The 25,498-nt window shown below is 34.7% G+C and overlaps 1 protein-coding gene across 2 annotated transcripts in view; it reads left to right on the forward strand.

The window, feature by feature from the left end:
• The window catches only part of XI-I (myosin), a 41,111-nt gene extending 16,071 nt beyond the window's left edge, over positions 1-25,040 (forward strand). For both annotated transcript variants that reach the window (XM_088207388.1, XM_088207387.1), the window contains exons 22-39: positions 260-379; positions 534-632; positions 6,312-6,533; positions 7,603-7,742; positions 7,865-7,976; positions 8,291-8,338; positions 8,442-8,531; positions 8,707-8,877; positions 9,375-9,527; positions 10,312-10,488; positions 19,407-19,544; positions 20,571-20,641; positions 20,723-20,822; positions 20,911-20,967; positions 21,058-21,114; positions 21,192-21,272; positions 21,344-21,426; positions 24,565-25,040. In XM_088207388.1, the coding sequence (XP_088063514.1) occupies positions 260-379; positions 534-632; positions 6,312-6,533; positions 7,603-7,742; positions 7,865-7,976; positions 8,291-8,338; positions 8,442-8,531; positions 8,707-8,877; positions 9,375-9,527; positions 10,312-10,488; positions 19,407-19,544; positions 20,571-20,641; positions 20,723-20,822; positions 20,911-20,967; positions 21,058-21,114; positions 21,192-21,272; positions 21,344-21,426; positions 24,565-24,688 (2,043 nt within the window). In that variant the 3' untranslated portion in view covers positions 24,689-25,040. The remainder of the gene's footprint in view (positions 1-259; positions 380-533; positions 633-6,311; positions 6,534-7,602; positions 7,743-7,864; positions 7,977-8,290; positions 8,339-8,441; positions 8,532-8,706; positions 8,878-9,374; positions 9,528-10,311; positions 10,489-19,406; positions 19,545-20,570; positions 20,642-20,722; positions 20,823-20,910; positions 20,968-21,057; positions 21,115-21,191; positions 21,273-21,343; positions 21,427-24,564) is intronic.
• The last annotated feature ends 458 nt before the right edge of the window (positions 25,041-25,498 follow it).

Consider the following 25,498-nt stretch of genomic DNA (forward strand, 5'->3'; position numbering starts at 1 on the left):
TTCAATGCCCGTGATTGCAGTTTGTGTATATGCATATTTGAAACTCATGCTGAGGAATATTATTGTGTCATTAGTTTTAAATTTGAAGGCTGGCTCAGGAATTGTCTTGCAGCTTCTTGCATTGGTTTCTTGTTCTTGGCAAACCATCTGGTCGATGAAAGTTCGTTGGAATTAAATATCACATGCTTCAAATTGGGATCTTTATATGATGATATGCAATTCTGATGGAAACCTAAACTGTTTAATGTAAACTTTTCAGGCTCGTTGGAGGATGCGGAAGTTCCGCTTAGCTTTACGTCACCATCAAACTTCTATCATAGCAATACAGTGTCTTTGGAGGCAAAAACTTGCAAAAAGACAGTTCCGAAGGCTTAAACAAGTATGAAATTGATTACTTCGGAGAAAAACCATGAGTTTTATTCATGTGAAGACTTATTTTGCTTATAATATTGTAAAATTTTTGAGCTGTTCCAGTCTCAGGTACGAGAAAGTGTTCTATATAATCACACTTACTTTTCATTTGTGTTCTGCAGGAGGCTAATGAAGCTGGTGCTTTGCGTTTGGCTAAGAATAAACTTGAGAAGCAGTTAGAAGATCTCACATGGCGTTTGCAACTTGAGAAAAGATTACGGGTATTTTTTTTTCTCTTATATGGAATCTTATTCATATTTGGCATTTTTTTGGAAAGCTTATAAACCAATTTAAGTTCTTTCATTACTTTCTATGTCTTCTCGCTTTTCCATTGCACTTAGGTTCTTTCTATTTAATTTGCTTAGTTCATTCCATCCATTTGCTTTTCTTTTTTTAAAAAAATTCATTCCATCCATTTATTTTTATCAGGAATTAATTATAAATAAGCAAGTGAAAATATTCTTGTCAGAAAATTGGCAGACCTGATTGTGTTCTTCTGTGAAATGAGGTTGGAATGTAAATTTTTAAAGTGGAGGTTAATTGATGCCAGGAATCGGAAGTCAAATGTCCAAGGATGAGGTTGCTAGTATAGGGCTTTCTGTATAGCAACAAATGGATGCAATGCAAAGAGTTAGAGAATCTGAGTGCAGAGTAATTTTTGGGATTCTATGTACTATTGAGTCAGAAAGATTTTGACCCCTTATCCATCATGAAAATAAACTTATTATAAAAATTTGGGAAGCAATATTTATTTTATTTTCACTATATATTTGTTTGTACAAATGACTCATATATATATATATATATATAAGAATTCCTAAATGCAAATAAAAAAATTTCTCTTATAATAGAAATTCTAAATAATTACAATATTATGAGATAAATTAATGATAGAACTATATAGGAAAAATAATACAATCATTTAGGAAACAAAATATTCGTGTCAACACTGTTCTTCAAGTTGATGTAAAGATATCACATATACCCAACTTGTATATCAAGTTTTTAAAAATTTTGTTGTAAAGTTCTTTGGTGAAGATATCTGCCACTCACTGCTAGAAAATACATGATGTAAACTTAAGGAGCCATGAACCACTTTTTTTTTTATGACGTGACGGTTAATTTCAATGTGTTTCATCCGTTCATGTTGGACTGGATTATGGACAATACTAATATTTTATTTATTGTCACAAAACAATGATAGATTTTCTTTTTTAAACAATTTTAATTCCTTAATTAGTTTTTGCACCCATAATAATTCACATATTCCATTAATCATTACTTTATATTCTGCTTCCGTACTAGAACGGAAAACTATACTTCATTTCTTAATTTTTCATATAAATTGCCTCCAACGAGTGTGCAGTAACCGGTGGTTGACTTTTTATCATTTAGAGATCTAGCCTAATAGACATATTTAAGTACTTCTATTTTAAGGTGACCGTTTATGGAGAAGAGTAAATCTTTTCTTGGTGCAGATTTTAGATATCGTAATATTCGAAAGACGGCTTATAAAATGAGTCTCGCGAGGATCATGTATGTACTGACTTATTAGACTAACTGCATATGTTATATCTGATATGGTATATACGAGGTAAATGAGTTTTTCAACTAATCTCGGATATCTTCTTATGTCAACTGATATACCATTATTTGCTTGTAATTTATGATTATTTTCAATAGGGGATTTGGCTTACTTATAATCTATCATAGCAGTCTCTTCTAACAAATTTAAGATACACTTTCTTTGAGAAATGAATATTTCTTTATTAGATTTGACAATTTCAAATCTCAGAAATTACTGCAATTTTTCTAAATTCTTGATTTCAAATTCTTGAGTAAGAAGTTTTTTTAATCGAATCATCTCATTTATATTATCTCCGGTCACTACAAGATTTTTTTAAAATTTGCAAACCTTCCTTTGTGTTCTTTCATTTTCAAATCGAGGTGGAATTTTTATGTATACCTCATCCTCTAAGTCTTCATGGAGGAAGACATTTTTTACATCAAGCTGATGTAAGCCTCAATCAAGATTAGCAACGCAGGATAGTAATATTCTGATTGTGTTAATTTTTGCAACATGTGTAAAGGTTTCCTGGTAGCCAAACCATAGGTCTGAGTAAACCCTTTAGCCACTTGTTTACTTTTGTATCTTTCAATCGACCCATATGTTTTCTGTTTTACAATGAACATCCATTTGCAATCAATCATCTTTTTTCCTTGTGGGGTTGAAACAATCTCCTATATTTCATTTTTTGCCAATGCTTCATTTCTTCAATCATATCTTCCTTCCATTTGGGATCTCCTAGAGTTTCTCTCCAATCTTGTGGAATAGAGAGTAATTAAAAAACATGTAAGACAAATACTCTATAGGATGGGGATAAAAGAGTAATTAAAAATAAAGTTAGATATAGGATATTTAGTGCAAGTTCTGATTTTTTTTTATAAAAATAATGAGTTGATCAGATAATTCACAAGACAAAAATGACTCACCAGTATATTCAAGAACTGAAGAAGAATTTTGACCTAAGATAGACTGCATAATGACTTTTCCTGTCTTATCTCTCATTGAATACTTCTTCAAGTCTGGTTTATCCAATTTTCCAACCTTTTCTTTTTGAATAAGGTCTTCTGACATATGATTCTCCAATTGAATATGACTGTCAAGAGTTACTGAACTGAGCATCACCTCTTTCATTTCACACTGCCCCTAAAGAGGTGTTGGAGTGGAGCTGAAGTATGGTTCAAATTCTTTAAAAGTAACATCTATCGTCATAAAGTATTTTTTAGACGATGGATGATAATATTTGTACCCTTTTTGAGTAGGAGAATATCAAACAGTGCACATATGAGAGCTTTAGGTTTCAACTTAGTTGTATTTTTAGAATGGACAAAGTAAACACATGCAAATACTTTTGGGGGAATAATATAGGAATTTGTACATTACAAAATCTCTAGAGGATTTCTAAAATTAAGAACTCACAAATACATTCTATTAATAAGGTAGGTGGTTAAGAGAACTGCATCTTCCCAATAACCTTTAGCTATATTCATGGTGAACATTAGTGAACGAGATACTTTCAGTATGTGTCTGTTTTTTTTTCGGTAACCCCATTTTGTTCACTGGTGTAGACACAACTTGTTTAATGAATTATCCCATTATACTCCAACCATTCATATATTCTGTACTATTATTTGTTCTTAAAATCTTAACTTGAGTATCAAACTGTGTACATATCATTTTATGAAATGACTGAAAAAATGAGAACACATTACTTTTGACTTTCAAAAGATAAATCCATGTTAATTTAATACAACAGTTAATGAAAGTAATAAATCTTATATGACTAGATAAGGATGTATTCTCAGTAGGTCCCCAAATATCAGAGTAAATGATTATAAAATAGGTAGGACTTATATGGTTACTCACATGCTATGAATTCCTATGTTTAGTTGACTCCTATACATTACAAAATAAGGAATTCATAAATTTTTTTTAAATAACGTGGAATATAATTATTTTAGAGTAAAAAATGAAGGATGTCCCAACCATTAATATAACTGTAGGATTTTTCTATTGACATCCGTATCTCTGAAGACAACTTGATTTCTAATTCTGTTTCGACTTTTATTTAAAACATATAAGTCATCCTGCAGTTTACCAGTACCAATCGTATTTTCTGTTTGAAGATCTTGAAGGACACAGTAGTTAAGAAAAAATTCAATTTTACAGTTAAGATCTATGGTAAGGGCATTAATAGATAAGAGATTGTCAGAAAAATTAGAGACATGAAGGATTAAAGACAATGTAATGGCCAGAGTACAATTAACGTATCCTGTTCCAGATATGGGAGTATATGATTTATCTTCGACATAGATATGTTCCCGTTGAGTATACGGAAAATAGGTTAGGAAGTTTTTTAGAAAAATCTGTCATGTGTCTGTTAACTCTAAAGTTTATAATTCAAGTATTAGAACTAGAAAGAGTAAAGAGATGAACAATACTTGAGTTTACTAATTTTGACATACCAATGGTTAATGAATGGTTACCCGAACTTGAAACAAATAATTTGCCCACGCCCCAATTGTCCTCCCGGAGGAATATGTGCTTCTAAAAGATCTTTTATACTATGCCCAATTCCAAAATTAGTTCTATACATATGACCCGCAAGAAGAAAAAGAAATGCAATAGCTAAATGGTGATGAGCAATATCGGTCAGCCATAAACTTTGCGTTTGTGGATGGAATCCCCCAAGAACCCGAACTTGAAACAAATAATTTCTTCACTTCTGTCATTATTTAAAAATAACTGGAGCCAGAAAAAGAACAATACCCAACTGCTAATCTCAACAAGATAGAAAGGTTTTCTGATCCCCAACTGCTAATCTCAACAAGATAGAAAGGTTTTCTGATCAGCACCACGGATGCTAAAAATGCTGCAGATGGAGACAAGAGCTGAAGTGTATGTTAGAGCGTAGTAGCAGATCACAAAACCCAAGATGGAAAGGTTCCTCTGATCAGCACCAAGGATGCTAAAAATGCTGCAAATGGTAACAAGAGCTGAAGTGTATGTTGGAGCATAGTAGCAGATCACAAAACCAGGGAGAGGTCTTACTTGAATGGAACACAAGATTGCAAAAATAGAGGAGGCTGAACAACAAAAGAAAACCAAAAAATCCGATGAATAGCCTCTTGTTGGAACAACAGAAAAAATAGCTGAAAAACTGGGCAAGGGAATCAGAAGCTGAATCAGAAGTCGAAACTGAAGCGACTCAGAGGAGCGGCTGAGGAAACCCAGCGGAGGAGCAATGGCCGTGTGCGAACCAAAAGTTGTGCCAAGTGTGCGTGAAGGAACCAAAAGGAAGCAGCGCAAACCAGAGGATTGGGTGTGCGCGAACCAGAGAAGGAAGCAGCGCGAACAGCTGCAAGTGGACGGATCGGAATGCGAACCAGAGGGTTGTGCCACGAACCGCAGCGTGAACTGCTACAGTCAGGTGGAGCCAACAGAGGGCTGTGCGTGAAGGAGCAGACAAGTCTGGTACAAGAACCGGATGAGTTGGGAATGCAAACCAGAGAGCGGCGCGCGAAAGGCTGCTTGAACCACAACAGTCAGATGGAGCAGGCATGTCGGGTAGGGCAAAGATAGTTGCCGGAGTAGCGCAGCTGGCCGCCTGGTGAGACTATCATTCTATTTGGGTGGCTAGTGAGAAGGTTCTAAGGTGTGAAAGAAACCTTAAAAACAAAACTCTAAAATATCTTTATTTTACTTTGATACCATATAGAAATTTAGAAAAAAATATTTACTTTATTTTTACTATATATTTATTGTTACAATTGACTCATATGCATACAATAATTTGTAAGTGCAAATAAAGAAATTTTTCTCACAATAAGAATTCTGAATAATCACAATATTAGAAGAGAAATTAATAACATAACTATATAGGAAAAATAATACGGTCATTTAGGAAACAAAATGTTCATGTCTAACACTTATGATTTCAGGATTCTATTTCCTTTATTTTTTTACTTCTCTATCTGTATTACTCTCCTAGTTAGTATGTTAGACTGCAAAAAATAGGTACATTACTTACTTTTCCATATGTAGTAAGATTTCAGCAGAGAATTGTTCTTTCCTCATCATTCTGGTTCTCTTGCTAGTTGAATCATGCCCTAGCTTGATTATTTTCTTTAATGCCTATTTCTCTCTCAAATGTCTCTTCTTGCTGTTTTAATTAGAATTTCATTAGTTTTTGAGGGTTATTGCCTAAAACCAGGCGTTGCATATCTTTTTTATCCAAAATAATACATTTATTTCTTAACAATGGAACTCCTCTCTTTTTCTTTGACATAAAAAGAATGCAGTATATTAAATCAGACCATGGAACTTCTGATTGCAGGTTACTAATGATGAAGCCAGGTTAGTTGAAATATCCAAACTTCAGAAAGCAATGGAATCACTGGGCCTTGAGTTAGATGCCGCTAAGCTGGCAACAATTAATGAGTGTAACAAGAATGTGGTGCTGCAAAATCAATTGGAATTGTCATTGAAAGAGAAGTCTGCTTTGGAAAGAGAACTTAGTGCAATGGCCGAACTGAGAAAGCATAATGCAATGTTGAGGGTGAGTTTTAGAGATCATAACAATGCCTTTTAATTTGTATTTTCTGCTTTTGGTGTGTTAGGTATTTATTTGTTTTCATATTTGGTACTCTATGAGATTGCAATAGGGGAATAAAATGAAAAAGTATGATGTATTGAGTTTCTTGTGGCTGGGAGAAGCAACAACTAATTGATGGCAATGGAATGGCTGTTGCTGGGATCTCTGTTTTGCCCTTTGTGGGAAATAGAATCCTATCACGCTGCTATTGGAGAGGTAAAAGGATCAGGGGATCAGGAATACATTGATTGTCAAAAATAAGGAGGTGCACATAGCTTGAGAAATTGGTGTTCAAATGGGCTATACGACTATGCTAGAGTTGAAATTTGTTTTTGGTTCTCCTGTTATTTGTTAGTAGGTCCATTGTGAGTGAATTATGGGCTTGAGATGGCTTTCTGTTTTGTGGGTTTTTCTTTTGTCTCTTTTTTTGTTTTTTTTTGGGGAGGGGAGGAAGAAGCTGGTCTCTCCTATCCCCTTATTTATGTTTCTGGTTACCAGGAAGGAGATTGTTCTTTCAATAGAATTAGTTTTATTCTCATCAAAGTGGAGAAGATCTTGATGTTTTCTAAGATATTTCTGTTTATCTGATGTAAATTCCTTTGTACATGGGTAGCACCATCTCTGAATGATAGTGTTTTTTTTTTTGTTTGAATTGCTTTTGTTTCTGTGAAAGACAGTTGCGTGGTTGATGGTCTAGTGAGTATGTATGAAGAACTACTTGAAAACATTAAAGTAGGCACATAATGCCAGCTCATATTCAATTCTTGTGCACTTCAAGTTTCTTAATCATGGGATGTGCCTTCTTGTTAAGGGTTGTCCTGGGCAACTGGTTAATGATTTTCTGTCATGATATAGCACCCATCCACATGAATTCAAGTTTGAGTTCAATACTCCAGGGAAGGCATGTCTACTGCAGCATCATTTGCTGAATATCACACATGTTTTCAACTTATTATTTTATTTATTCCTTGCTGAATATAATTAGCTTTTTGATGGAATTATCCTTATTTATCAACCTTTTTGTTATTGATAGAGTTCTATGGATAAATTGGAAAGGAAGAATTCGGCTCTGGAACTTGAACTTTCTAAGGCTAAGCAAGATAGTACAGATACAATCAACAAGTTGCGGGAAGTTGAACAGAAGTGTTCTCAACTCCAGCTTAGTGTTCAGAGGTGTTTATTCATCTTTGTAAAAAATTATTTGATTTTGGGAGTGTGGTGTATGTCTTTATTTGTTGTTGGTTGTGGCAACTCTTTGACTGTTACACTGAGTCTCTGTTTATTGATCAAATCAGCCTTGAGGAAAAACTTTCACACTTGGAGGATGAGAATCATGTCTTGCGGCAAAAAACACTTAGTGCATCTCCAAAACGCAACCGTCCTGGTTTTGCAAAGTCGTTATCTGAAGTATGTTATCTACCTATAACCGCAATATATTTTTCTCTCTCTAAAAATTGATGTGCCAAAAGGTGGCTGTCATTTTTACTCAAATTGCTTGCTCTTATACCTTTCCTATAGCAACTTTGTGCACGTGCACACATGTATTTCTTTACATGTTCTGATGTGGGGAGGTTGAATAGCTTGTGCATTGTGGAGGCAATACATTATGATCCTTCTGTGTGCACACATGCAGATGTATGCATATGTCTGCTTGTTTCACCAATTCACTGTAGGTTATTCTCCTGTTAGTGTAACATAAGCTATTATCTTTTGTTAAACAGAAACACACTGGTGCTCTTGTTTCCCTGACTGATTGCAAGGCTGCTTTTGTAAGTTTTAAAAATGACTATTTTGTTTATTCATTTTGTTTTTCTTCCTATGAGGACAATTTGGTACATTATTTTGAATTTTCTTAATGCAAATTGTTTCCAGGAGTCACCCACACCTTCAAAACTCATTGCACCTTTGTCACATAGCATGTCAGATTCCCGTCGATCAAAATTAGTAGCAGACAGATACCAGGTTCTGAAGTCAAGTGTTCTTTTCTTTTAAGTTCTGAACCTTTATGTGATATTGAGATTGATAGTATGAAGATAAGCAGTAATTTTGAAGCAATGGACACCTTGATTTTATTGTTTAGTGCTGCACGGTTTTGCATTTACTTTGTTTAAGAATGTGATGTGTTTTTTGTGTGCAGGAGAACTATGAAATTCTGTCTAGGTGTATCAAAGAAAAATTGGGGTTCAATAATGGTAAACCTCTGGCAGCTTGTATGATATACAAATGTCTTCTTCGCTGGCATGCCTTCGAGTCTGAGAGGACAGCTATCTTTGACTTTATAATTGAAGGAATTAATGATGTTCTGAAGGTCAAGTACTGTCTTTAAGTATTTTTAACAACTTCTTCTTCACTTTAGCACATAGGACTCTAAATTAAGAATATAAAAATAAAATGGAATTTTTTCTATTAACTTGTTAATTTTTTATTTTTACTTAGGTCAGCTAACTTATTATTGCAGATGATGGTTGTCTCGTTTTGATTTAGGCATTTGCGGGTTATGGGCCCATCATGCTTCCATTTATTATTCACTAATTTATTGCCCACAATTGGGCTTTCATGTTTTGCTACACATGTAATGGGACGTGTTGAGTAACTAAGTTTGCTTTCATGATAACTAATCATTTCACGTGGTTACAAATGATAGAATTTTACTAATTGTATTTTAACAGGGTGAATAATGTTTATTTGTTTCTTTACCGGAGCTATGTAATTATTTGATAAGACTTTTGGGCTAGTGAAATTAGTTCTAGAACATGCTAATTAATATATTATTGTTGATGACTTATAAACTGATTTACCTTCCAGGTTGGAGAAGAGGATTCAGTTTTACCATATTGGCTGTCCAATGCTTCGGCACTGTTATGTCTTCTGCAGAGGAATTTGCGATCAAATAGTTTTCTAACTTCTGCTGCTCAACGTTCTGTGGGCTCTGCTGGGTTAGCCGGGAGGGTTGTATACGTGCGTCATGTTGAAAATTTTTGATATTTTCCTGAAGTTTTGGATGTTCTTTTCCACATAGTTTGCAGCATCAAACAAATCATGATTTTCTCAGTATTGCAGAAGAAAATTTACTAACATTGGTTTTGAATATTTCTGGAGAAACCTATTTTCGTTTTAGTTTTCATCTTCAATAATAAATTTCAACGTGCAAGTTGGTATCTGGAAAGATTACTATCCAAGGGATAGGAGCAGGAATATGAGAGGAAAGAAATGGGAGTTGGGATGTTTTCCATTCAGAAAACTTTTAACTCATTGGAACTTGTAATACGGGAAGCTGAGTCATAGTGAGACTGACATCAGCCCAGTTTCCCTCTGAAATTTTATTTTGTTAAGCCTTCCATTTTTACTCAATGATCAAGAGCTATTCCAGTGTTGACCAAATGGGTGTAAGCAACCTGTGTTTGGTTTGAGTTATTTCCTTCTTTCATCAATATCTCCTGTCCTCTGTCCTCCTATACTAAAATTAATGAAAGACAGAATTAAAATCAATTTCAATTCATTGAGATTGGCAACACTTTTAGATTTGGGTATTTTAATTTTAATTTCAATTTCATATCTCCTCACGAGATGTTTTCTGCACCTGCATTTATTTAAGTGTGCAATTTATTTGGTTCTCATGTGCACCTATTACTTGGATATAGGGTATTGCATTGTCTTATTTAAGTATTTCTTTGCAGATTACTTTAATTGGATGGTTTCTACCCACGCTTGATCTGACTCTTTGTTTATTCAACATCTCCAGGGCCTCAAATCGCCTTTTAAATTTATTGGATTTGATGATGGTACCTCACATGTAGAAGCTAGATATCCTGCTATTCTATTTAAGCAGCAACTGACTGCCTGCGTGGAGAAGATTTTTGGTTTGATTCGCGACAATTTGAAGAAAGAATTATCCCCACTGTTGGGTCTATGCATTCATGTAAGTTTCTATTAAGTATGCGGATGTGATGCGATTTGAGATTTGGATCCAATATTCAGTTAGCTTATCAATTATCATTTCTCTTATCTGTCTTAAATGTAGTTTCTTAGAAATGTTTTTGCAATAATGAGGCATTAAAACTGATAGTCTAACAAACTTTGCCCATGTAATTATTTTCCTAGTTCTATGCTTCCTGCTTAATTGATTGTCACATGGCTATCGATATATCTGTACTCATTTCAAATGATGAGTTGACAAAGTTCAAGTTTTTGATTTATTTGAGATGTTTAGTCATTAAGTTGTCTTGCTAGCTGGTGTTTTAAGTTGTAAATAGTAAAGTTGGTTGTTCTCCAATTTAAACTTTGGAATGATGTTCAACAAGCTGATTATTGATATGGAATCAGAGTGGAGATTTTGAGGTCAAACCCTATGAATCTCACTCTCTGTTATTAGCCATTTTATGGTCCTTAAGTAGGAGTTTGCTTAGAGGTTGTTAACACTTTTTGACTAGCATACTTTGTTTGTGTCTAGATCCTAGCCTGTGTGCCAACATACTTGCACCTGAGTGGATGCATTTGGTTCAATCTGGATCCTTTTCTGTCAGTTTGAGCTTTTATGATAATGGTCAACCAACCATTATGAGACATATCTTAGGAGTTGCATAAATAATTTGTTGATCTAGAGTATTATGGACTATTATATCAGAAAAAAAAAATCTAGGTATTGTGGACTAAGAGCGACTGAAGAATTTCTGTTTGTATTGTTGAATTGATTTACACCTGCTTGTATAATATTGAACTCTTTAATTAAAAAAAAGTAATAACATGTTTTAAGAAAATTAGGGATTTATGCTCCCTGTAAATTAGGAATTTACAAATAATAGAGAATATCTACAAAATAAAATCTGGAAAACTCTAGCATTTATTCTTGGCAATCGACATTCCCCCTTAAGATGGTTTGGAGATATCTCTCCTTCCTGTCATGCAGCGTAAGCTGTGAAGTTGCTTACTTTTTAAGTCTTTAATGGAAACATCAGCTAGTTGTTCGTTAGAAGTCACATGAAGGATATTTAGAATGCAACAATTTGTATTTTTTCTTCAGTGTAGTCCTGATCAATCTCAATGTTCTGGGTGTTATCATGTTGAAGTGGATTGGGAGCATTATTGGTAATAGCATTGTTATGACACTGTGACACTAGATTCTTCTCCTCTAACATTTTTGATTCATGCATCAACGTTTGGAGCTATGTTAATTCATACACACTGGCTTATAGCTCTATATTCAACTTCTAGAAAGGATCTTCTCGCTAATATGTCTCTTCTCCAAGTATCCAAAATTCCATCTATATATGTGCAATAGCCAAATTTAGACTTCCTAAGGTCTTGAGATTTAACCCAGTCTACATAATAAAACCTTTTCTCTTAATCTGACTATGCTTGGAGAAGATAGCCGTTTTCATCCAGTAGACTTTAGTCATGTCAGAATGCAGTATACTGTTTTAGATTTGGTTCTCAAGGATAATGCATGTATTGGCTTACCGCACTCACAACACTATTATCATGCCTAGTTGAGACAGGTCAATTTAATTTATCTTTGAAAAGGGTAGGGATGACAGGATCATAGCTATCAACCAAGGAGTCGTTGATGTTGATTTGGAAAGATTATCTAGAAGGTTTAGGAATTTCTTTTCTTTCCTTTTGATACCTACCAATCTAAACTGTGTTTACCAACTCCACCTTGTAGTTTATGTTTTTTCAGCAATAGAAGAATCTGTTGTTTTTTGATCCAAATCTACTAATTTCTTCAAGAAGCAGAAATGCCTTTATGTTTCTTTTTTTTTTCCAAAACTGGCAACCTTAATGCAAAAGAAATACTGTAGCTTCCCTAAGTCATTGATCTCGAATTCTTGAGCTAGGGCTTCTTTAGACTCTACGCTGCCTTCATATCATTCCTGGTCATTATTATATTGACAACATAGACAATGTGATGCTGAATCAATAAAGGAAAATAAATATTTTTGAGATAGTAAAAAGAATAGAAAATTTTATTTTTCTTTCTGATTTTCTATTTTAGTGTTTTACTTAATTAGGATTTTCTATTTAGTAGATTCTGTAGCTTGACTTGTGAATATATACTTTGGTTGTGTATTAGTATCTCTTAATAGGGTATGATATCTTAGTTATTGGGTAAACTATTCACGTAATTTATATTACATTGAGGTACTGTATTGTATTCAAACTCTTTTGTCTTGCATCACGGTGAGTAATCTTACCATTGTGATGTTTGAAGAACATGGTTTAATCAACATCACTTTGGTATTGCCTAAATGAGATCATAGCATTGCTGAATTTGTTGAAACATGCTTAATGGGATTGCTTTAATCTATAGTTTGCCTTCTTGAATTGACATATATGACCTTTATTGTTCTCAATGTTAAAGCCCTGAGGAATTTACATATAAATTTCTTCTAAATCTCCATGCAGAAGTGCATTCTTGAAATTAAGTTGTTGCCTATTCCAGTCAAGATTTGCTACACATGAAAATACGATTCTAATGTTGTTCGTTTCTGCTATGTGAGCTCTTTCGCAACCCGGCAGCCCTAGAATCTTTCAAGTATTCAATCAGACTTTTGTTTCAGTGGGAACAATTTGTAATTCTTTTATTTCTTTCCTGATTGGAAATCAGCAAATTCCCTAGTCTTGTCTTTTTGTCAAGGCTCTTATCTTATTCCTCATATCATCTTTTCTTTTCATGTTAGTCAGAGCCTCTTGCCAACCTTGTGGAATTGAAGCATAGCACAACAACAATCCAAGTGCTCTATAGTGATGGTGATTCATACAAGAGGAAATTAAGATGGAGCATATAGTGCTAGTTTGAGTTACTTTTGTAATAGCAATAGGAGTAAAGGTCATCAATGGTGGGATCAAAAGTTGAGTAAGAGTCGAAAAATGTTTCCTCAAGAGCTGAATTCAATGGTGGCATTTGACTTGTTAGAGCTTGCTTAATGGTATTGTGTTTGTGAGTGTAAGTTAGCAAATCTATCTTGTCTAGCCTTTCACTCGAGTTTTTCACCTTATTCATCGCTAGGGATTGTAACATTTATGGACGTTGAAGGACCAGGGAAATTTGTTGTAATCACATATATAAGAGTTCAGGGATCATTTTCTAAATCTAGTCCAGAGATGAAAATCCACATTTTTTTTGTATATAATAGATAGACCCATGTAGGGGCATGCATTGGTTTGTTATGTTCGTTTTGGTTTAAAAAATAGACCCAAAAAACTAACCAAACAAGGATTAAAACCAAAATCGAGCCGGCTCAACTCTTCATGTTCGTTTGGTTACAAAATGAAATAATCGAAAAAGCAAATTTTCCTATTTCTATACTTAGTTGTGTAATGGATATGGGAGTGGCTGACTAATAGTGCAAGAGTAAAGGACTGAGGAGGGAGGCTGACACTGAAGGTTGAAGGACAAAGGCGAAGCCGTGATTCCTGAAGGACAGTAAAAGACTGTGAGGGTTAGACATTGAGATGGTCGCTAGTGACAAAACTCAAGGAGAATGGAGGATGCAAGAGATTGTTAGTGGCGGTGGGTCGAGAGTAGTGTGCATAGAGAGAGACAATGGCTAACATAGGTTTTAGGGGGTTTGTATATGATTCATAACATACTATATATAATATGTAAAAATAAAGAAACATAAAAAAATAGGTTCAATTATTCATTCGGTTTTAGTTCCCAAGTATCGTAACAAAAACCAAAATTAGGTCCCTAGTAGGTTGAATTGAAAAACTAGTTCCAGATATCAGCTCCATGTGAACTGGTTTTTGGTTCCGATTTGGTTCTGCACACCCCTAATCCCATGTCATTCTAGTGCAATAATTTATGAAGGTTAAAGACCATGTATGACAAGACAATGACACAACTTGAGCAGATATCAGAGTGAATCGTTATAGAAAGATAGAATTTTTAGTATGAATAAGTGGATAAGAGTTCCTACATCACAAACCAATGAACTTAAATTGCAGTCTTCAAACTTGGTTGTATATAACTTTTCTAAAACATAAAAGATTTATTAGCTAAGTTCTTATGCAACTAGGTTAGTTGCTAGTTTGTAGACGTAGAACTTGCTAACATAGCTTGGGCATAGTAGGAATCAAAGATCTTGAGTTGATGAGAATGGTCTTCAAACATCTTCCAATTCCTTTTTAACCAAATTGTTAACAACCTCCCAAAAAAACCTCTTGCCAAAGAGATCTGGCTTTTTCCCTTACTTCAGCCCCCTAAAGATTTGAACTCATGAAACATTCAAATTGTGGTGGGGTGGGATGAGGGGTAATCCAAACTAACCCAAATATAGAAAATTGATTACCTAATTTCCTATGAAACTATATTAATATTGGTTAGTAGAGATAGAACTTCCCAATATTGCTTGGGTCTTTGGAGGAATCAAAGTATTGTTACCCTCCACCAGCATGTGTAGTTTGTTTTGCAGTCTTTCATACCATATTCAATATGATATGTGGAAAAAGAGAATATTACATTTTTTTTAAAGTAGTCATGGATACTATCAGTTCAGAAAATATTTGATTTTTACTCCAAATTGGATTTTGATCAAATTGTGTGTTATGAACACATTTATAAAACCTAAATAAGATGTTGAAGTTTAATTAAATACAAAATTTTAATTAGTATCAAATTCTTAAATAGTAAATATAGAATTCTAATTAATATTAGATTCCTAAATGACATGATTTTTCATTAATGTTGGATTCCTAAATAATATAAATTTTCAATAGTTTAATAAGATATTTCTAATTAGATTTAGATTCTTAATTAGATTAAAATTTTTAAATAAGAATTGTAGCATTTATATAAAGGAGTATGCTTGTTATTAATAAAAATAAGTTAGAATATTATTTTAAATTACGAAATTGGAGTTATCTCTAACAAGGTTTAAGATAGTAAATTCATTTGATGAATTGTAATCTATTTTGTGAGTAATCTATTTTGTATCACTCAAAAAATCACAATAAGGAGAAGAAGTAGATTTTGGAACTGAAAATTCTACATAACCACCCAGTGTTAAGATCCTGGTCTCAGGAACATAACATTGTGTAAGTGGGGAATGACTGATCTCGTACTTGGATTTTTTTAGGAAAATTCAGATTAATCTACTGCAATTATCTATAAAAGAAAAAAAAACTATTTGGGCCTGAAATATCATAAATATTTGAAGGTCTCTAAATATTTTTATGAATTAAATTAAAAGGAAAATTGCTTCTTTTATTACTGGAAAAAAATTACATGTTTTGTTTTGTCAATTCACATACATCAAAGTGTAAATTCCATTATTGCAACTCGAAAAAAAAGAGGGAACCATAACCTAACGAATGGAGGATTAGGAAAAGGTACTAGTGGAAAATGTAATCCATGGTATCTTAGATGCATCCAGGAAGTATAACCCTTAAGCACATCACTTTATAATTAAGGTTTTGGGACAAGTTAGTTACTAATAGTAGATTGGTTCACAATTTAGGGACACATCAGCAAGCGTAAAATAAGGGTTGAGTTTTATGGTTTCATTTTGTGCTACTTTGGTTAGTGAACCATTAGCAATTAGGATTTTTTTTTTTTATTGTTGGAGCATGGAGGTATTTGCTAAAAATTGAGTGGAGTCGATCATGTGGTCTATGGCCTGTAAGTTTACAATCCATGATAATACAAAAGGCTTATTTGAGGTACTTAAATTATGAGATATAGAAAAGGTACCTGAATGGTCTAAGTAACAGGCACCTTTAGGTTTTCCGAGGCATTCATGTCTGAATCTCTTGCGTTCAATTTATGTCTTGAAATCACTAAGGTATATATTCTTTATAGTCCCTGAGGATGTGTAACATGTGCATGTCCTTGATTCTTTTTATATCTTCAATTATTGTTAGAGTTGTTAGGCCTTCCATGGAAGTTTGAACACTTCTCTTTGGTGTGCCAAGGTTGCTTGCAGAGAATACACCAAAGATTGTTTCTGTTCTCCCCACCTGTAGTTGTGATCTCATTATGATTTCTCTTTCTCTTTTTCGGCATGGTTTGGAGCCTTTAGATGTCATTATAGAGCTATTAGCAGTGCTGGGTCTAACATAACTCATCTCTTGCTTTTTTCTGCATTAACGAAAATATTACCTGATTCAGATATGACATCTCTTCTTTTTCAGTATTTGAATTCTCACCTGATCATACTTTTCATGTAGTCCTGCCATAAATTGGTATACTTTGCTTTTTCAACAATTCTTTTCAAAGCTGTTGCATGTTGCATGTTGATAATTTGGGACGTAATATCCAAGATGATTTAAAATTACTAGGGTAATTACGGCTGATTAGTTATGTTAAAGGAAAGAGATTCCTTGCTGGACATGGTCAACAGTGGCTTTGTGGCAGAGAACCTGCATAGCTGAAAGATATGTGTCTAGAGAGGCAGGCATGGGTAAAGGTTGCGTGGCTAATGGCTGCATGCAGGAGGGGCAAGTGTGGTTGCGTCTATGCGTCTGGTGGCTGCATGCAGGAGGTGCAGGTGCAGTTGAGTCTGCACAGCTGATGCCTGTGCATAGAGGGGCAGGGCAGCTGTGCTAACTATTGATTTGCACATCTAGATGGAGCAGATTGGTGGCTAGTTATGAAAGGTGACCTTGCTTAGGGTTTTTTTTTTCTTTTCTTTTTTAATTTCGAGAATGAATGCCGATTAGGGTTTTTGTGTTTTTCCTAAATCTTTCACACCATGTGGAAGAATAAGATGTATTTTATTATTGAATTAGATGATTATAGAAAAATATACTTTCCTAAATAATATGTACTTCCCAATATGATGGGATGTAGTTTTAAAATTAAGTTTCATCTGTGGTTGAACTAGCAGATAATGGAGGGGTGCAAGTAACATAGTTGTTTTAGTGATAAGGGGTAAAGATGTGTTAGGAACTACTTTAAGAATATGAGAATGATGTGTAGGTATTAGGATTATTGGAAGAGTCTATCCTATGTCGGAAGCTCCTGAATCTTTAACCTCTGGGTTATTTTGTTGTTTAAGATTAGCAAGAAAAATAGTACTTGGTTTGCTGAAATTGGAAGAGGCCATTGTGTTTGAATTTGAACCAAGTTGAGATAGATATCTTAATGCTTTTGTCTCTTCATCAGAGAAGTCCCTAGTGTTGGCAGTTTCTTTAGGACTTGGTGATTCAACCGTCTTAAGACATATTTGTTTGGGGCTTTATGGAACCACTTTTTATATCTATTTGATTCCTCGTTTTTTGCCATTAAATTTTTCAACATATTTCTCTTGTTTTGTTTACCTCAGTTTACCCTAATAATTACATGTCAGAGTTTTCTGTTAGAAGGATTCTGGTTATTGATCTTTTGTTGCTGATGAGACAAGCAAACAACTAACTCTGCTTTGTCAGCGATAATTGGATGTATCATTATCCTTGAGCAACTATCTTCAGTTGATAATACTATTAAGCTAATTGAAGAGAAGGTAAAGGATCCTTACTAAGAACTTGAACCCAAGTAAAGTCCATATTCCATGATAAAGCTGGCAAGAAAGTCAGACTTGTTCCTTGTCTATCAGCTTCTTGAACATTATGACAGCATTTGGACAAGCCACCTTGAAGTCTTGGTAGTAACCTACTTCCTGTAATAACCTACCCAACTCAGCAAAGGATTGGTCCATCTCCCCTTGCTTTGTTGTGTGCACCTTATTTTGTAAGTCGTAAATTTTTGGATCATTGCCAACTTGAAAACAAGTTTGAAATGCAACACTCTGGAGTTGATGGGAGATTCTTACTTTCCTATTGGTTGTCCAAGGGGTTAGCATTGGTTGATTTAGGTTTATCTCTAATTATGTATCGTTCTAGTCCTCAATTTTTGATTTATCACACAAGTTAGTTGGTCCATCAAGCTCCACATGACTAATTTGCAACAAAGGTTTTTCTCTCAACAGTGCCTTTAACACCTTTTTTCTCGTTATTCCTTCCTTGCCTTCCTGTTTCACCCCTTTGCTGAGAACGGGCACCTGATAATACGAAGCTGCAAGCAAGAGATGCTTAATCAGCATAGAGCCTTTGCAAAGTCTTCTATGATTGGAGCCAGGAACAAAGTAAGCTGGATGGGTTTTAGGAGACTTAGGAAGTATATGATGTCTCTTTTCTAGATCTGAGTGCTTTGGTTGCATCTTAGATTGAAGATGTGCTAGAGTGTTGTCAGTTTAGATAGGAGGAGTAGAGTTGATTGGTGGCAATCTCGAGCCACAGCTTTGACCTTGTTGAATTTGGGATTACGGACCAAAAAGGAGCAATTTTTGTCGTGTTGTTCTACTGATTCACATTTATTTATACAAGGCTTTTATAATGGGAAACTAAGTGTTGAAATGTAATAACATGTTCCCAGAAGTTAAGGATTTACAAATAAATTGAAGATATCTACTCAGTAAAATCTGAAATATTTCTTGGAAGTCAAACCTGGAATCTTCTGGCATTTGTTTGTGGCAGCTAACTTACTCTTTTCAGCCAAATGTTTTGTTATATCTGCAGACTTATGCTTAAGCACAGGATGATTCCCTGGATGCTCCAATGTTATGCTATTTCATTGTCACCGTCATATTAGCTCTTTTAAATAAACATTTTTTTTGAGTGGAATAGGGCTTTGAACATATTGATGGTTTTTACAGGCATATTTTTCGATTATGTTTTTTTCCAGTGGCTTAAAACATTTGTAGACTATATGCATTGTCTTTCCATTTGAAAATATTTTACTGGTAATATCTTTTGATTGAAATTAAACGTTTAACTTGTTGAAGGCTTGGGTCCAAGAACCATTATGTCATATATGAGTAGTACATTAACTCATAGCCTATTTCTGTTTTAATTTTGAAGGCACCCAAAACTACACGAGGAGTTGGTGGAAAATCATCAAGATCCCCCGGTGCCAATCTGCAGCAGTCATCAAATACTCAATGGGATAGCATCATCAAATTTTTGGATTCTCTTATGGCCCATTTACGGGAAAATCATGTATGTGCTATAACTTATTTTAATTAAGTAAAAATGGACCTGTAGGCCTTTATGCGTGATGATGGCTATTTGCTAATAGAATTGCGAAAACAAAGGAACATCTGTTGTTGACAATTTACTGTGTTCTCATGCATTTTTTATTTCAAAAGAAATATATTTTCATGCATTTTATACATTTCTCATAGAAACAATTCCATTGTTGCTTGTAATAACATTTGTTATTATGACCTAAATTAATTTCTTTGGAACTATGTTTTTCTATATCTGGTCGGGTAGTGTTGAAAAAAAGAATAAAAGTATGTTTGTCACATTCACATATTATTTTTTTTTTCCAAAATGGACTTCAAAAGCTGATTCTGAATTTGTTGTGCTAGGGATCTTGCTATATACCTTCCCTTTGTTTCTGCGAAAAAATTATTTGTTCTACATACTAGTTGCTGAGACTTAGCTCTACCTGATAAAAAAGTGATAATAAGAGTTTGTGGACTGTAGCCAAATCATCCACTGATGAATTTAATGCTAGTTGCTGAGAATTTGGCTCTATCTAATTTACAGAAGATGCATTAAGAATTTGTGAACTATAATTGGATCTTCTAAAGTTATTATTGTTTGTGTTTGTGTGGCATATTTGCTGATTTCTATGTTGAAATGATGAACACTATTTTCTAATCAACAAATCTTAATCATTTGAATTTCACCCATGTATTACTGGGGAGTTCATACGTGTTGTAATGAATAATCTATGTTGTAATGGAAGTAACTAAATCACCTGTGTACTGGGTACTAGGGAATTCAAACATGTGTTACAATGAAGGTAATTTGTTTAACTGAAGAAAGAGGAAATTGGGCTTTTATTGATTAGCTCGGTAAAATTGCTTCTTGTTTCTGAGTGTTATGCATTTGCTACATATTTGGGGTTGGAGGTTGGGGAGGGTGGAAGGGGGAGGGAGTGGATGGAGTTTGTACTAAGGGCAATATCTAACTTAAATTCTTTACTTATCACCTTTGTAACCCGTGTATGTTTAGGTACCGTCTTTCTTCATCCGTAAGCTCGTCACACAAGTTTTCTCTTTCATCAACATTTCACTTTTTAACAGGTAGGAGATTAAAATGTTTCTCCTTACCTTATTGATTAGTGTTTATTCCGTGATAACATTTTGAATTTAAAATTTTCTTAGTCTTCTCCTACGACGTGAATGTTGCACATTTTCAAATGGAGAATATGTGAAATCTGGTCTAGCCGAGCTGGAGAAATGGATAGCCAATGCAAAGGAGGAGGTAGACATTGTCTCAACTAGTTTAAATTACAAGTAGATAGGCTTGCCATTGCTTTGAAGTCTGAATCATTATAATATGTAATATGCAGTTTGCAGGAACCTCTTGGCATGAGCTAAACTATATTAGACAAGCTGTTGGATTTCTGGTATAAAGTCCAGCTATTCTGTTTGTTCTTTTATGATGTACAATAGAGATTCTTCTTTTGTTTCCTCATGTTTTCGGCAATTTATCTTAGGTAATACATCAGAAGAGGAAAAAGTCTCTGGAAGAGATCAAGCAGGATCTATGTCCAGTATGTTCTCTTCTCTTCCTCAAATCACTTTCATCCCTGGTGTCATTTTTAATATGTTCTTATTTTCGAGATGACAGGCGTTGACGGTCAGGCAAATCTATCGAATAAGTACTATGTACTGGGATGATAAATATGGCACCCAGAGTGTGTCAAATGAGGTAACTTGCAGTCCAAATACTTGTTTAATTTGGTCGATTGTCCTACATTCTGAACATTTTATGGTGTACAGGTGGTTGCTCAAATGAGGGAAATTTTGAACAAGGACAACCAAAATCTAACATCAAATTCATTCTTGTTGGATGATGATCTGAGGTATTAATTTTTCTTTTATGACCTTTTCTCAATAAAATGGAAATATCATTGTACGGCACAAGGAGTTGCAACCAAAGACCAATATATGCACATATGAGAATCCAAAATGTTAAGAAGGTTTCTCTAAATCCATATCAACATTGTTGGAACTTGCTCTTTAATAAAGTACTCAAGAGTTGAACCAGTATTCTCAATTCTCTTTAAATTGGAATAAACCTCAAAAATCAGATGAGCCACAAATAAATATAGAAATTAGATTGAGACATTCATTTCCTCTGTTTACAAGGTTTGATATCCGGCCAAGCACAAATGTCCTCCTTGATTGGCCAACAATCACCCTCAATTTAGAAAGCTTAAAGCAGAATCCCATAACCTTTTAGTCTCTGAGCACGTAGAGAAGATGAGTGGGAGATTCTTGTTAGTTCAAACACTTAGTGCAATCTTTTGACTAAAATTTCCTCTCTTCCTCAAGTTGCCTGTGGTGATTATTCTTTCCCAGGCTGCCTTCCAACCCCCTCAACCCCACAGAAAGAAAAAAGAAGCAATTTGGTGGGAGCCTTGCTTTTCTACATTTGCTTGGAGAGGAATCTAAAAACAAGGACATTCTGTGGGCATAAGTTATTTATACAAGGATTTCAGAAAGAACTTTATATCTTAAGCAAGCGGCCGCTGTGGATAATCTAATATGGTTTCAACTTGACACTTGGATAAAGTGCTATTAGCTTCAAAAGCTTAGCGGCTAACTTGCAATTGTGTATATCTATGGAGATTGATGTTGGTAACATGGCAATTGGCCTCAAGATCCATGAAGCCACATAGAGAACCTTCTTTCTTCCTAGACAAAATAAAAATTCCGAGAAAGAAAATACTCAAGGTAAAATGACTGCACCACTGATCATCCAAAAAACAACCTACTGCCCACTACCCACCTTAAATCACACCAAATCTGTGAGGATATTCCACCCGTTACAATCTGTCTCCATAATCTAGTGCGACAGTGCTATCTGTCCTTTTTTACTTTTCCAACCCCTTTTTTCAGCCCTTGCTTTGGATCACACCCCACCACATCTGATCCATGGAGGTCATGAATTTGACAACCACCTGGCAGGCAAAGACTTTCACCTTCGAAAAGTGGGTTCTTCATCCTATGAAAAGACACACTAGCACCAATTATCATCTGAGTCACCCCAAAGAAAAGGAATTTGCAACTAGCCAACCTCTTTTCCATCTTCAGGGACACCTTTCTCAAATGCCACAATCTTTAGGTCTAGCACCCAAATGCAAACCTCAAGTACTTTAATGCTTTGGTAAAACATACAGTACTCTGCTATGAGTCCTTCCCTAGAAGCTGCAAGCTTAGGTTTATCCATATGGATTGTAAGGCCAAAAGCTTCAAACAAGGACACGTTTGAGATTCAAAAGTTGCCTGCTATTTGGCTTGCAAAACTGGAGGGAGTCATTGGCGAAAAGTAAATGACTGACTTCTTGCCTCTACAATCTCTGCTCACCTTTGAAGCATGAATGAGATTCGATTGGCCTTCAATAACATCTTGTTGAAAGCCTCGATCATGAAAATATAAAGAAGAGGTGAAATTGTGTCCCTTTGAAGAAGGAGAAAGGTGAGTTGGCCCGCTATGGTCAGATAAGCTATGCATCTCCTAATTCTCTTCCTCCATCTATATTCTAACTCAATCTTCTTTAACAGATAGCCAAGACAAAGATAAATGGTCATAAGTTTCTTCATAACTTGCACAATAAACTTCTCTCAACAGTTTGAAGGATTGGGTCTACAACCTCATTAACGATCAAAATAGCATCCAGAATCTGATACCCCGCCATTCCCCCCACAAAAGTCATGTTGGGCTTCATTGACTCCTTGATCGATTACTGTTCTCAATCTTAGGGCAAGAACTTCAACAATTAATTTCAAGGATTCTTGGTACAGTAAGTGGTTTGTAGTCTATAATGGTCTGTACATGCTCCGCCATTGTTATCAAAACCCAAAAGGTAGAGTTAAGGAAAGCAATAAAGTTCCTATTATGATGAAACTGACAGAACAAAGAATGTCTCCTTGTATAGCATCCTAATTTCTCTCGAAAGATGCCATGAAAAGGCCATTTTGACCTAGGGCTTTATAGCCATTGCAACTTATCAATGTTTGGGGAGTCTTTTTTTCAGTGAAGCCCTCTCGAACCACCTCAATGTCACTATCTTTAAAGAAATGCCATCTAGCTTTTGTCTTGAGATTCAGATTCATTATGTACCTTTAGCCTGAAAAACTCAATGTCACACATCAATGTCTTTTTCAAGCCACCATTGCCCTTAAAAACAGCCCATCAGTAATATTCCTAGTCTTGATATTTTTCCTAGTTCCTCTAGTGGTGATTAGTTTTTAGATTCAGTGAAAAAGTTTCTTGCAGTCCCCTTCTCTCACACAGAGCAGTATTTACCTTTGTCTCCAAGCTGCATCCTCCTTTAGCATCCAATTAGCCAACTCTTTCCCTCATCTCCCATTTTTTTCTTATAGAAAACTTTAATTTCTTTCATTAATCTCCTTTTGCATCTCAGCCCCATTGTTAATATTGGAAGGCTAAGTGCCTAGAACCCTTAAAGCCTTAGATATTTTGAAATGGATATCGGTTGGCTTCCCATCGATGCAAGAACTTTTGGTTGGCTTGTGTTGGCCAAGGGTTTATTTTATTTATTTATTCAATCAAAACTTTTATGTTGCTTCGACTTGTTATTTTATTCGGAACAGGCTTTCATTCCGTTCTATCATCCTGATACTGTGATTGGTGTTATTTAACTATTCATGCATCAACCTAGTGTAGAAACTTCCAAATATTGATATTATTTTTATCTATGCTTCTTGTTACTAGGCAGTCTTCTTAGTATTAGGAAATTAATCGTCCTAGAAGTAGGACATCGGTTAAGGAACTCCACTAACAGGGATATTTGATTCGCTATAGTTAACTGGCTATTTTTTTTTCTCTTTGTAATAGCTATATATACAGACATGTATATGTTCCTTCTCTATGAACAAAAAAATTTGGTTTTTTTTCTAAATTCCATATTTTATTATCTTGCCGAGTTGATTTTAGATTTGATTGCCCAGATTGGCCATAATTTGTTTTGCAGCATTCCATTCTCAGCTGAAGATATAGATAAGGCAATTCCTGCGTTTGATCCTTCAGATATTGAACTTCCAATTTTCCTCTCTGAATATCCATCTGGGCAGTTTCTGATCGAGCATCAAAAGTAAATATTGAGCTTTGGCACTTTTGATTACAAGTTTATGCCTTCCTGGTGCAAAAATGTGTTTGCTCCGTTACACATTGGTTTATATGGGCATTGATGAGGAGATATTAGGTAAGACATTTATCCACAGATTAATTGTAGAGTTAATCCCTGTAGAAAAAAGTAAGTCATTGTTTGGGGAATAGTCATTGTTTCTGTTTTTTCTTGGAAGGATGCTATTGTTTTTGGCGGAGTTATCCTTCCCAAGAGTGTACATGTCATATGCCCTCTGAACAAGATCCATGTTGTAGCTAATCAAATGATTTCGTATTTTGTAAATATCTTATCAATTGATAGTTTATTTGACTATCATAGCATTACATTGTCTCTGCTATTGTTACATATTTTCATGGCCTTGGAATGATTCTCACATTTCATCATTGTCCTCTTGGGTATTGCTTCTCGTCGGCTTTTATTATTATTATTATTATTCTTCTTCTTCTTCTTAATTTCTGGCCCGAACGGGCTTGTAATTGCACATGATCCATAACATAAAACTCCAAGCAAAGCCGAACTAGGTAGACATTCTTGGCCTCCGTTTTGCATGGTCTGTAACGATGATAGAGGGTTTATTTTTGGTTTTTATTCCCATAATTTTTTATTTACAAGCTTACGGTGATTTTAATTGATAGCATAGTTGATACGTTTTGTGTTTACTTTTTGAATGAAATCTCAGAAACTAGGATTAACCATAGAGTTCCAGTAACAGAATTAAACATAGTCTTTTACTCGGAATGTTCATTTACTCAAGGTGGCAGCTATACAGGGGGATTTG

The sequence above is a fragment of the Carica papaya genome, chromosome 7 (assembly GCF_054855325.1).
Source record: "Carica papaya isolate Zhongbai chromosome 7, ASM5485532v1, whole genome shotgun sequence".
Taxonomy (NCBI): domain Eukaryota; kingdom Viridiplantae; phylum Streptophyta; class Magnoliopsida; order Brassicales; family Caricaceae; genus Carica; species Carica papaya.